At 58.4% G+C, this 12,919-nt stretch overlaps 2 protein-coding genes across 2 annotated transcripts; one reads left to right on the top strand and one right to left on the bottom strand.

Moving 5' to 3' along the window:
* Positions 1-1,620: 1,620 nt before the first annotated feature.
* IL17B (interleukin 17B) lies at positions 1,621-7,392 on the top strand. The gene is made up of 3 exons (XM_090020813.1): positions 1,621-1,675; positions 3,773-4,098; positions 4,504-7,392. Exons 1-3 carry the CDS (start codon positions 1,652-1,654, stop codon positions 4,751-4,753), a joined length of 600 nt encoding a protein of 199 aa, XP_089876939.1. The 5' UTR covers positions 1,621-1,651; the 3' UTR covers positions 4,754-7,392.
* On the bottom strand, positions 7,233-12,700 carry PCYOX1L (prenylcysteine oxidase 1 like). The gene is made up of 6 exons (XM_090020810.1): positions 11,814-12,700; positions 11,394-11,600; positions 10,903-11,077; positions 10,516-10,730; positions 10,172-10,312; positions 7,233-9,360 (listed from the first exon to the last, which is right to left on the bottom strand). The coding sequence occupies exons 1-6, from the start codon at positions 11,905-11,907 to the stop codon at positions 8,702-8,704; spliced, it is 1,491 nt and encodes a 496-aa protein (XP_089876936.1). The 5' UTR covers positions 11,908-12,700; the 3' UTR covers positions 7,233-8,701.
* Between the last annotated feature and the right edge of the window lie 219 nt (positions 12,701-12,919).

Raw genomic sequence — 12,919 nt, 5'->3', positions numbered from 1 at the left:
GGAGTGGGCCCTGCAGGTAGACATAGGAGCAGGCTCAGAGCCTGCAGGGTTTGCATGCAGGGACGAGTAGCCCCTGCTCTGCTTGGGTGCATTTGTTGCTGAGGCGTTGTGGGATGAGAAGAGGAGGAACGAAGGAGAGACCCCCTTTCTACCCACCAGCCAGAGGCCGGCCCAGCCAGCTGTCCAACCATTTGGCTTTAGGGTAGCACCACCCTGTGGCAGTGCTTTGACATGACAGCTCCCTGCACGCACCAGCAGCCAGAGCCCCTGTGGGGGTGCAGGGCCCTGCTATAGAGAGAGAGCAACAGCCCTTGTGGCAGGGCAGGTCCAGCCAGGAGCCATGGGCACCCCAGGTCCTGGCCTAGGATTAGCAGCAAGGCCCTGCCACAGGTACAACCCTCAGCACTACACAGCAAGCCCTTCTTCATGAAAAGACAGCTGGGAGGCCCTCTAGTCCTCTCCAACAAGGGCCACAAAACCCTGATGCACAAAATCCAGCTTCCTCCCCAACTCTTGCCTGCACCTATCTCCAGCAACAGGCAGGGATGCGATTCTGGAGCTGTCAAGCCCATACACGACATGGAGTGTGTGTGTGGTGCAAGAACGGGCCAGGAGCACTGTGCAAGAGGATAAAGTCAGTTCCAAAGCCAGGTGGGTAGCTGGCTCCACAATCTCTTTGAAGCTAGCCCAGCCCGTCTGCCCAATGCTGCTGCCATGAGCTGTGTCAACCACTATCCTCCCTGTGACTGATCTAGGGGCTGGTCTGGAAAGCCCTTGGGGCCTTTGAAGAAGAGGATCGAGGGGAAGCCACAAATGTGCATGCGGGGGCAGTCAGGAATGGCACCATGTGGGAGGTAGCACTTCTCTGCATGGGAAGAGCCCAGGGCTGCAACTTTCTATTAACAGAAGAGCCACTGCAGCCTGAGAGAGCATGCTGGCACTGCTCACAGGAGAGAAATCCAGCTGGCCCAACAAGTATCAGTCCTTTAGGGCTGTCACCAGGAGGCACACCGGTACCGATTCCCAGGCACCAGGGACCCCCCCAGTTCCTCTGCTCTGACCAACCCACTGCAAGATGAGCTGATGCTACAGCTCAGAAATTCTCAGCTGGACTCAAGTCCTCAGCCTAGACCAAAGAGAAACTTACTGTTCCCTTCCAGCTCCCAAAGAAGAGTGGTGGCTATGGGGGTGGGAAATCAGCACCCAGAGCCAGGCCTCCAGCTCAGAGCGCCTGCTCCCAGTCCTGCATCCAATCCCTCCACCCACCACTTCCCAAAGTCCAGGCAGGCCCCTCCACGCTGCCTGATGCCTGTCTCCAGAGGAAGCGGCCACCCAAGGAGCTCCCAGGGGACTCTGCTCATGGCCTGCGTCTTTGCCAAGACCGCAGGTACCTAAGCAAACAGCCACGAACTCTCAGTACCAGCAAGGTGCGTGGGGGTCACGGGGCAGCCACCTCCACACACAACCCCAGACAACACCAGCCTTTGTTCCCTCTGTAAACACCCCAGCTGGCACTTGGGGGAAGCTCATTGTGCTGCCAGACACACCTCCCAGGCCATGCAGGCGCTGGGGGCTGGGGCTTTCCTGTTTTAATCTCTGGCTCATCCTGTTCCCTTCACACAGCACTGAGGCGTCTCTGGGCTGCCCTGCGATGATGGACTGGACTCCAAGCCTGGTAGGTGCCTGGGCTGCTTGCTCTGGGGGCTTTTATTATTTACTCTGTATACTGGCAGCCAGTTGGGTTTGTTTGCTTTGGAGCTTGCCTGCCCAAGTTACTATTCCCCTAGCCCAGCTGGGACATGGCCCTGGGGATGAGCAAGAGAGAGAATAGCTTGTGCTTCAAAGAGCTGCTTCCCTCCCCACCATGCCCCATAATAGGGACCCTTTCACCCAGCACTGGAAGGCAGCTGCCTCTGGGGTGGGTCCCAACCAGACAGCATGCAGCACTACTTCACAAGACTGCAAGGCAAGAAGCATGATCCCTGTAGCTAACGGCAGCCAGAACAGTAGGGACCACCACTACAAACAACTTTTACTGTGAGGAAGCCAGCCTGGCCTGTCAGGAGGTGGAGAAGATGCTCCTGAAGGGAGAAAGCGGGGTGGACACTGCCAGCAGCCCCAGAGCCCCGAGCTGTAACTGGAGAGTAGAGGTGGATGGCTAAGGAGCTCAGCACTGGGGCACGCTTGACACAAGAGAGAGCACTTTGGGCATGGAGTGTGCCACAGACAGGGCTGGTACCTCTGTGACCCAGCTCCCAGGGGCTTTGGCCACTGCCTGGCGGCCCCCTCTGGCACTGGAGGGAACAGGCAAAAGAAGGCATTTGTCCATCTCCTTAGCATGAGGGGCACTGCCAGGAGGAGGGGCAGCTTCAGGGAACATTTACATTGTTTTATGTTTCTGCCCCTCGTCCCAGAAGGTCCCTGTGCTCTGCGTGCTCCATACCTGTATGGATGCCCTACGCCCACACTTCAGAGGCGGTGGCATCCCCAGACAAACAGGCCACCACAGAGCCCAAGAGGGAGTGGGGAGGGAAAGAGCATATCAGTCATAGCAGAAACCCTGCTTTTATGATGGCTCTCACATCCTCACATCATACATGCAAGGAAGGAATAAGGAAGACACCCGTGTCCTCCGCATAAAATGGCACCCAGATCACCTTCCCTGGGAGAGGGGAGGGGTCAGCCATCCTCAGCAGGAAGACATGCCACCGTCTTCTTGGCTCCAGAGTCAAGGTAGCTCAGTGAGGACCCTAGAGCTGCAGCCATCTCCTGGTCACAGAGGAGGCTGACTCCCTTCCTCCCCTGCACCTTTCATGAGGACAGGTGCAACTCTGAGAAATGCCCCGAGGATTAGAAGTGCAGATCTACAAAGTGCCCTGTGGCACTAAACAGCCCCTTGAAGTCACCATGCATTCAACCAGGACTTCCCATGGAGAACAGGAGGAGATGCAGGGCATGAAGGGTGTTACCTTCGGCATTTGCAGGCCCCTGTCAAAAGCTCTGTTTTCATTTATCTTGGGGAAAATCTTTCCAGCCTCACCAGCTCTGGCCAAGCCTCCCCACACACACTGTGAAGCAGCAGGTCAGGAGTGAGGGGCACTGGGTCAAGACTGGTCAGTGTTTACAAATGGGTCCCAGTACAAAAAAAGGTTGAGAACTACTGGCCTATAGGACATACCAGCTCCAGGCTCTCCAGATCCTCAGGGCTATTTCCAAAAAGGGCAACACTTTTTTTTTTTTTTTTTTTTGCATTGCATCCACCCACCTAGCTCAAAGCATGTTAGAAGGAGCATCCAGATCACTACCCCTCATTTACAGAGAGAGGAACCAAAGCAAGAGATTCAGGATCCCATAGCAAGACAGTCACACAATAGGGAAAGGATCCCAGGAGTCCAGGCGCCATCTCCTGGCTCCTCTCGCTACAGCAGCTTGCCTCCCACCTGGAGGGTATGAGCCTTGCCAGGTAGAGCGATTCCTACCACTCAGCTACATGCAGCACTGTACCTAGTGTCCTGGCAGCTCTGGGTGAACTTTTAGTATTGGGCCCCCCTTTGGCACAGATAACAATAATAATAACAACAATAAAAAAGTTACCATTTTCAGGCCTCCTTTCTGTCCAGACCCTAGACAGCCACCCCGTTTGCCCATGCCTGTGTCCAGTTTTGGCTACGTGCAAGAATCCCCTCTCAGGCACCCACATCCCAGGAGAAGGGTGGATTAAGCATGGGGTCAACACTGGAAAAGTTATACCCTGTCCCACCTTCCTTTGCAGCTTCTGCTCTGTGCTTTCTCCTTGGCCTTCGTGCCAGCTGCCCTCACAGAAGCAAAAGACCGAAGCAAAGCAGCCAAAGGAAGGAGAGGACAGGCTCGGGACAGGGCCCAGCTCCCAGGGGCCCAGACTTCCCCCCCAGGCCCCAGGCTGAAGGCAAATGGCTTGGCCATGGATGATACATACACCATGGTGGAGGAATATGAGGAGAGCATCCAGGAGATGGTACGCCAGCTGAGGAACAGCTCGGAGCCCCCTGACACCAAGTGCCAGGTCAGCCTGGGACTCTGGAGTCCCAACAAGAGGAGTCTGTCTCCATGGGCCTACAGGTGAGGCTGCAGGGCAAAGCACCACTGGGATGGGTGCTCCCCAGCCCGGGTAAGGCCCTTCTGCACACAGAGCAGGGCTCACAGCTGATGGCAACCCCAGTTAGATGGTGTGTAACCCTACAGTGGGCACTAAGCCCACTTCACAAGCTGCTGCTCCATTGCCACAGGACCACATTCCTCCATGTGTGGCTAGTACAGCACAGGTGCCCAGGCAGAGAAAGCTCCAGCAAGCCCCTTTCTCCATGAGGAGGCTTGCTCCTTGCATACCCAGGTCCTTGCTTGCAGTTATTGTGGCACCCATGCCCGTTTCCTAGGAGGAAAACCCTACCTATTCCCATGAGGCCTGCCCAGGCTGAGCAGTGTCCCTGCACCTACCCCTACCCTGCTGCCTCTCTTCTTTCACAGCATAAATCACGATGCAACACGGATTCCCACAGACATCCCAGAGGCGCAGTGCCTCTGCACCGGCTGCATCAACCCCTTCACCATGCAAGAAGACCGCACCATGGCCAGCATCCCTATCTACAGCAGGCTGCCTGTCCGCCGCTTGCTGTGCCAGCCAGGGGTCAAGGCCCCCAGGAAGAAGAAGGGGTGCCACAAGAAATACAGGATGGTCATGGAGACCATCGCCGTGGGCTGCACCTGCATCTTCTGAGGGAGGACAAGCAGGTCTTCCCAGCTCCCCCACACCCCCGTGCTGAACTAACCCGAGGCCTCTGGGCCTGGAGAGCAGCTAATGTCTAAGCAACCACTTCTCATTACAGCCATTTTGCAAGGGCCTCCAACTGGGGCTCCCCAGGAAAGGAGTTAATAGGGCCTGGTGCACATGGGGAAGATCCAAGTCGGTGGGAAGCAGCTACTTAGAGCCATAGGTAGTTTTCCCCTTCACTCTCACATCTCCCTGCTGAGCCTGGAGCATGACTGCAGCATGCAACCCCCAGGAGCTGGCTTGGTAGGGCAGCCAGCACACACACAGCTCTCAGCAGCTCCCAACACACAGCCCCCTCACTTACCTTTTGGGCGGTGCATGGCACAGCTGAACACCTGTGCTGCTTCCTGGCAGCTCAGCGGCAGCAAAAGAGAGAGGTAGCCAGGATCACGGGGGAGGGCAGGCGGAAACAGCTGCTAGCCAGGGCCCTCAAGCAGAGGGGAAAGGCTTCCAGTCCTGCCAGCCTTGGGAGCTGCAAACAGCACCTGCCTCTTGCTCCCATCCCCTCCAGACAGTGCATCGGTCACGGCAGCTGCCATCCATCTCCCCCAGCTCAGGTCAGGGCACAGGCAGACACTCCTCCCACTGCACCTCACAAAGACATCACCATTTTCAGGCTGAGGGCACCCAGGTCCTACCCTGACAGGGAGGCGGCTTTGCTAACAGACCTTCACCTGCCTCAGGCAGGCACCAGCTCCAGCCCAGTTCCTACCTGCTGCCGGGGTGGGGCCTCTCCACCATCAGCAGCTGGGCTGGTCCAGCCCTCCCCAGGTGCAGAGGTGGCAGCTGACAGGCTGCCTGCTGCTCCCTGCAGCTGGTCCCATAAGGCTCTGGGTGCTGGTGAGAGTATAGGCCAGGAGCACCCAGGGGCAAAGGCTGTTGCAGCAGGGGTGCTGCCAGGAGGCATTTAGGGGAGTGTCTGAGGGAACGGGGCTGGGGACAGCTGCTTCTACTTTGCTCCTCAGGCTCCTTGCAGAGCCTGCATGGCTGACCAGGGCAGCACAGGTCTGGGACCTTAGCAGTGCTGTGAGCAGAACCCAGGCTCCTGGGAAGCCAGCTGTGAAGTACCAGGCCCTTGTAGATGCTGGGCCTGTGGTGCTGCACTCAGTTAACAGGGGCATGCCTTATGCCACACCAGCCAGGACCAGGTCAGTTCACTAGGTTCCGCTGTCCATAGTACCCAGGCTGGCAATATCTGACAGCAGGGTCCTGGATGGAGCAGGAAGCCTGGATGCCTGTCAAGGACTTAAGGACAGCAGGGGACAATCTGGACAGCCCCATGCAGATCTAGGAGGGGCACAGACTCCACCATGCAGAGCAGGCTACAACTTCTGGAAGACACAGGCATGAGAAGCCATTGGGAGGGGGCAAAAAGGCAGCTGGAAGATTGAGCAGAGGCAGGGCATGGGTTTTTCACCCCAGTGAACTAGTCAGGATGCAAAGCCAGGGAAAGGGGTGGGTCCTGGCTGGTCATTGCCACTAGTGAGGTGAACATTCAGCTCCTTGGGTTTTCAGTCTCTCCTGCCCTTGCTGTTGGGAGCCCATCTCCCACACACCAGCCCCTGCCATGCCCTCTGCCACATCCAGACACTACTAACACCATTTTGTAGGCTGCAGAACTGCCCCATTTCCAGCTTCTCAGCCTCTTGAAGGCTCAGGACAAACATAGTGGCTTTTTAATCTGGCAGGGGAAATGCCATGCATCTGTGTCCAAGGCAGTTTTCCTGAACTGCTCTTCTGGCGTGTTTCAGTACCTGCCAAGGTGCAGCAGCTTTAAGTCCAGTTTATGGAAATGGGAGTCTCCTCCCTTGCTTGCTCCAAGGGCCTTATGGCTAAGGGCAAGCAAAACTCAGGGGCATCCAAACCTCAAGCCTCTGGCCTTGGCCCTACAAGTAGGATGCTCACCAAAGGTTTTGGAAACATCTGAAGCCCCAGGTGCGGGTGGTGGATGATTGCTCATGGTAGGGCCACTTACAGTTCTGGACACTTGGATTTGGAATTAGTTTTGGCTAAATTCCAGCTACCAAGGCCTAGGGAAGGGGATCTTTGAGGGAGACTCTTGCTACTCAGTGAGGGGGTCATTTATGACACAAAGGAAATGAACCTCTGGCTGCAGCCTGGTTCAAGCAGCTACTCCTGCTGGGTAAACTTGAGGCAAGCCGGACAATTGTTCAGCACTTCTACAGCACTCTTAGCCCTAACCTTAGCAGAACAGGCCCCTACTGTGACCCCACTATATCCATGGGGACACTGAGGGCCAGACTAGGCAGGACTTCACCAGTAGCACAGAGCAAGACTGAATTAAGACACTGGCTCCCTCTTTTGATAGAGGAAAAACCCATCATCCCACCTTGAACCCCATCCAGCCCTTGTGCACAATGAGATTAACAGTCCATAAACACACACACACACACACACACACACACACAGCTTGGCAGCTTTATTAAGGGGTGGGAGTGACACAGTGGTTCCTAGTCCTTGGCTCTGCTGAAGCACTGGGGGAAGGGAGAAGAGAAGGGGTCTGCTTGCTCTCCTCTGTACTCCAGGCATGCCTTCACGCTGACAATAAAACACTGCTGGTCCCACTCTGCATTTGCCCTGCTCCTTGACCAAGCCAACCTTTATGCAGAGCTCTTCCTCCACATGCTTATGTTGCAGACAGAAGAGGCATGAGCAGCTCAGGCAGCAGGGCCTGGAGTGGGAAGTGCATGTTCTTCTGCCATGGAGATGTGTCTGATTTCTACCTGCAGCCCTTTTGTCAGGGGATTTTCAGTCTCTCAGAGCCCAGTTCTGGCTTTGTTTGTACAAGGCCTATGCTGCTAGCAACAGCACTGTCCTATCGCTGCATGTGCCATTCCAGGAATACATGGGGGCCGTGAAGCTCTAGGCCAGGGCAGCTTCCCCTTTGTTCAGGGAGCACTATATGTCCTCCTGCCACAAAGGCCAGCAGCAACTACAGCTATTCCTGAGCATGTAGTCGTTCTGTTCTCCACCCCCTCCATCAACATTAGCTTTGGGCAATGGGGGTAAGGTTACGTCTACAGGCAAGAAGGTAAATGGATGCACACTATCCCAGCTGGCTGGCAGCTCACCCCCTACCAGCCCCTGCCACCCATAGAGAGAAGACAATGGGTCACAAAAAACCAGCTCTGTAGAGATGCCTGGGGAAAGCCACAAGCCATGCATAATCACAGCACAGACACTTCACAGCTGGAGAACCACTCCTACTCCATGCATCTGCTAAATCCTGAGGACTGGGCCTTACAAGGACACCCACCCACCCCAGCTACACCAGGGCACCTGTCCAGGCTGCAGGCCAGTGGGGAGCCTGCACAGAACGTACTGGAGTGGGGCAGCTGCCTACAACATTAGCGCTCTGTGGTCGTAGCAGGGCATGCAGTAGTGAAAGAGCAGCACCCATCTCTGGGTCACCCCCACAGTCCATGGCCATGTGTTCTAGGTTTAAGATCCCATGATACCCTCCCCTTTGAAAGCCTCATGGGAGCCCATACTCAGGCACCAACAGACAAGCTACCCTACAATGAATCTGCATTGACCATCATTCCCATTGCACAGACCCCATCTCTGACTTAGGCTCTGGAATGGCTCCGGTTGACATTTCCCTGGCAGCAAGCTTAGGTTCCCTTCTCTCCCCTGCGTGGGGCTGGCTGAGAGCAGAGGAAGCCTGGGCATAAATGCTGGTGGCAGGCACTTGGCACCTGACACTGCAAGAAGAGGCAGGGTTGGTGTTACTGAAGGCAAATGATATACAAAGAGCTTGTTAGTGCCAGCTCTCCCACTGCTCCCCCCTCCTCCCAGCCAGAAATCCTCAGGTCTCCCCACTTATAAACCCTCAAACAGGCAAACCAACAGGGACACTCCTTCCCAGCTGCATCACAGCTCTGTTTTCACCTTGTGCATCAAGTCCTTCTGGTCAATCTTCTCCAGGTCCTGGTACCAGCGGTTGTAAGCCAGGAGCGCCACGTTTTTGGCTGCCATGGAGATCATTTCCACGGAGCTGGCCACCCACTCCACACCGCTGAGGTAGAAGAGGTTGTCATGGAGTACGATGGGCGGGAGGGTCTTCGCGGAGTCGTAGTAGGGATATGCCTCCCACTCCGTCACCTGGACCGAGTAGTAGGACCGGAAGAGGGTCTTCAGCTGCTGCTTGTCCAGGGGCCGCTGGGAGAGGACGCGCCAGACAGCAGGCTCCTGGGGCTGCTTCCGCCGGAAGCTACTTGAGATATTGACAGGGCAGATGTTGTCCATGGCATTGAAGAAGAGGTTGGGAGTGTCGGTTGTGAGGATGCTGGCAAATGGGAAGAGCTTGGGGTCCGGGAAGCCAAAATAGGAGGAGTTCAGGTAGCCGTGGACGACAGAAGTGACGGTGGGTTGGAAAGAGCCCAAGAGCTCGGGGATGGGCGGATCGAAGTTCTCAAAGGTAAGGGTGCTCTTGCCGTGGTGCAGCGGTGCAGCAATGACCACCATGTCATAGAAGCCCGAGTCCTGGCCCTGCTCATCCTCGTAGCGCACCTGGTAGAGGGGCTTCCCTTCTGGAAAGGGACAGCAGAGATGCAAGGTGGCTGAATATGACCAGCAGCCACAGGCTGATGGCTTGGCAAGTCACCTTCACTGGGGTGCTGGGAGTGCAAGCCAGAGCACAGAAGTGCCCATCCCAGCCTGCAGCCCCCCGCTGCTCTAGCCCTACAGTCATCTGAGTCCTCTGTGCTGACCTGGAGCCTCTCAGCTTCTCCAAGCCAGCCTCCCTGCTGGGCAACATCCCTGCACCTCCCATCCTCTTTCTGGGGAGCATGATCCAGTCCTAGACTGGAGGCACAGTCATGAAGCAGAGACAAGGCAGGGCTGAGCAGGAGCTGTTTCTTTCCTCACAAGGACAGAAGCAGCAATTACCCCTACAGCTCAGACTGCAGGGACCCTGGCTGACCCTGATGTGCTGGTATCTATGCCCATGCTGAACTATGTCTGCAGTTCAGCACTGCAGACTCAAGGGAACTGCCTCATCATGAGCCTTGGTCTTGGTCTCCCTGCGCCCTCTGGGGTCAGAAGCCTGCATTGTTGCTTTCTTTTTCTCACAGCTCTGCCTCCTATTGCATGGACTGGACCCCCACACAGAAGACTGGGACTGGGTCAGTGAAGGTGACCACAGCCAGGAGACAGAGCCAAGATGGTACACGAGGAGAATGTGCTCCTTATGCTCCACACCCCACACCACTGCAGCCCACACCCCATGAAACCTGAACCCCCCAGGCCATCAGCTGGCAGCATCTGAAGCAGACACACAGGCACCGAGTCCCTGATCACCACTCACCCCAGCCAGGGGAGCGGGAGGTCTGGATGGCTCACCTGCGCTGTGTAGAGAGACACTCGTCACCCTGGCATTGACCACATTGGCTTTTGTTAGCTTCAGCAAACCTGAACACACCAGCTTGTTGCCTCCTTCCACAGCCCACGTGTTGCCCTGGGCACCTGCCAGCGACATGGCCCCTGGAGGGACAGAAGACAGACCAGCGTCTCAGCCTGCTCCGGTGGAGGGAACCCCCACATCCCCAGAGAAGGGTATGCTTGGCTTTCATGCTGGTGCAGAGCATCCATGGAGCAGCACCTGCCACGGGCTCTGAAGCAGCCTCCACAGCCCTTGCAAGGGGAAGAGCTGGCCGATAGCACCAGCACGGCCAGCCAGGCCTCACCTGCAAAGGCGGGCACGAGCAGCATTGACTGCCCGTAGCTGGAGCGTAGGACAGCAGCGATGACATCATCAACGAAGCGCTGCGTGACCCCCGCTTCCAGCAGGGACTCTGCCACCGAGCGCTGCGTCATGTTGATGAAGGCCTCGCCGCCCAGCGAATGCAGGAGCTCCTCCAGGCTGGAGAAGGCGTAGCCATGTGCCTGGTACTTGTAGATCCTGCAGGAGGACGGGGAGTCAGGAGCAGGGCACACACCCAGCCACTCCCCGGCAAGCCCGAGCAGCCAACGAACCCTCCCTCGGCTCTGCCCTGGGGGAGCAGGCAGAGAAGCCAGGCCCAGCATGTTTCTCTCCTCTTAGATGCATAGGTGCCGCTGTGCCTGCCTCGTACCTCATAAACTTCTCCATCACCTCCTCCACCCACATCTGCAGGCGCAGGAAGCTGATCCCGTAATGCCACCAGAGCCGGAAGAGGTTCAGCAAGTACCAGTCCGTCTCCTCCAGGACAAAATGCTCCCCATTGAAAATGGCGCTCTTCCCCGCCACCTCCCTCCGGTGCTTGAGACCTGCAGAGCAACAGGGACACAAGGCACTTCACGTTCCTCCCCGAGGCAATCAGTCAGGGGCGCTGGGCTCAAATGGCAACACCAAATCCCCGCGTCCAGGCGTCCCCAGAACTCTAGTAGGCCTGGAAGTGGGCTGAGCGTTCGTGCACACACAGCCCGAGCACGCGTGCAGCCGCGACAGCCGGTGTTTGCAGAGGGGCACCAAAGCCTCATGCCCGGATGAGCTGGACCCGTCCCAGCCACCAGAAGCGGGAGCAACAGAGGCCGGAGGGTCCCCAGCCCTGCGCTGCTCGAACCCGCTGGGGGCTGCACTCACCCAGCAGCTTGACGAAGTCCTGCATGTGGAGGTTGAGGGAATGGACGGAGGCGCCGCCAGACTCATACTGCTGCTTGTTGACCGTGATGGTGGCCAGCCGCCCGCCCACGCTGCCCTTCTCGTACACGTCCAGCTGCACCCGCGGCCCGAAGTGCTGCTGCAGGAAGTAGGCCACTGCCGAGCCGCCGATGCCGGCGCCCACCACAGCTGCCAGCAGGGAGGCAAGGGAAGCGCGCACATCAGCCCTGGCACAAGGCAGGCTGTCGTCGCCCCAGAGCCCGGCAGCGCCCTCCCCGCACCCCAGGGCAGGGGCCTTCTCGGGCCTGCACTTCCCAGCTGCCGGCCAGGGCCGCCCGGCCCGGCCTTTGCGCAGCGGGGCCCGCGGGAAGGGGCCTCCCCCGGCGCCGGCCCCGCTCCTACCGATCCTGCCGGGCGGCTCCTCCCCCGCGGCAGCGCGGCCGGGCCCGGCCAGCAGCACCAGCGCGGCCAGCAGCCCCAGCCGCGGCCCTGCCATCCCGGCGCTGCGGCTGCGGCTGCGGCTGGCGCGGGCGGAGGCGGCCGATCAGCGCAGCCGCTGCCCCGCCCCGCCCCGCCCCGCCCGCACCTGGCCCTAGGAGCGGGAGGCGCCAGCGGCAGCACGAGGCGTTTCCTCCCCCTTGCCCTCTGCAGGGCCGGCGGCGGCGGCCGGCGGGGCGTGAACTGGACACAGGCCCGAGGCCCCCCCGCAACCCGCCCACCGACTGGAGCGACTCGGTCCCCGCCGCCTTCCGAGCGATGTTTAAAAACAAAAGCAGCATCTGGCGGAACTACACCGCAGCTCCTCGCCGCTCTTCGTGCAAGAAGCTGGCAGGTCGCTGTCCCCGCCAGCCCCTCGCCAAGGCTCACTGCTGCGGGGAAGCTCAGAAGCCCCCTGGGCCCGGGGCCCGGGGACAGGCGCCAGCACGAGCTCCTCCGCACAAACCGCCCAGGGCAGCTCCCGCGGCCTCGCGCATAGCGGAGCCAGGGCAGCCCCTGCCGCCGCCGCCGCCACGACCTTCCATTGCAGGGCCAGGAGCTGGGCACCCTGCCACGTCGGCCCAGCAGGCAGCGGACTGAGGAGCCACTCGAAGCCGTGCAAAACAAACCAGCGCTGCTAGCCGAAGAGGGGGATCCCCCGCCGCCTGCTCCAAGCTGCTGTTGCAGCGCCTCACTTGTGCCAGGATGCAAGCCATCAGCAGGCAGGACTGCTGCTGTTCCACTCCCAAGGAGGCTGTTTGCTATTTGATTTACAGCAGGTGTGGCCAGCCTGTGGCCTGGGCAGATTGGGGAGGGGACAGGAAGCAGGGTGGCAGATAGGGCCTGGAGCAAAAAACCAAGCATCTGATGAGGCAGGCAGCAGAAAGCAGAGCAGTGGCTTGGTCAGGAAGTACAGCACAGGGAGCAGAAAACCGAGGAGGAGCTGGGGTAGGGGAAAGGGACTGGAGTGGCACATCTGCATTCTGCTTCAATGGCTCCCATTTCTTGCTGATATTGGGATACACTTTTTT

This window comes from Crocodylus siamensis, chromosome 10, assembly GCF_052110815.1.
Source record: "Crocodylus siamensis isolate JL-2025a chromosome 10, ASM5211081v1, whole genome shotgun sequence".
In the NCBI taxonomy this organism is placed as follows: domain Eukaryota; kingdom Metazoa; phylum Chordata; order Crocodylia; family Crocodylidae; genus Crocodylus; species Crocodylus siamensis.
This window is presented reverse-complemented; position numbering and strand designations above follow the sequence as displayed.

Coding starts and splice junctions, on each gene's coding strand:
- IL17B (XM_090020813.1), top strand. CDS start 1,652: ATGATGGACTGGACTCCAAGCCTG. Junction 1,676..3,772: donor TGGACTGGACTCCAAGCCTG/GTAGGTGCCTGG, acceptor CTTCCTTTGCAG/CTTCTGCTCTGTGCTTTCTC. Junction 4,099..4,503: donor CTGTCTCCATGGGCCTACAG/GTGAGGCTGCAG, acceptor CTTCTTTCACAG/CATAAATCACGATGCAACAC.
- PCYOX1L (XM_090020810.1), bottom strand. CDS start 11,907: ATGGCAGGGCCGCGGCTGGGGCTGCTGGCCGCGCTGGTGCTGCTGGCC. Junction 11,601..11,813: donor GGAGCCGCCCGGCAGGATCG/GTAGGAGCGGGG, acceptor CCCTGCTGGCAG/CTGTGGTGGGCGCCGGCATC. Junction 10,313..10,515: donor GCTCGTGCCCGCCTTTGCAG/GTGAGGCCTGGC, acceptor CTGTCCCTCCAG/GGGCCATGTCGCTGGCAGGT.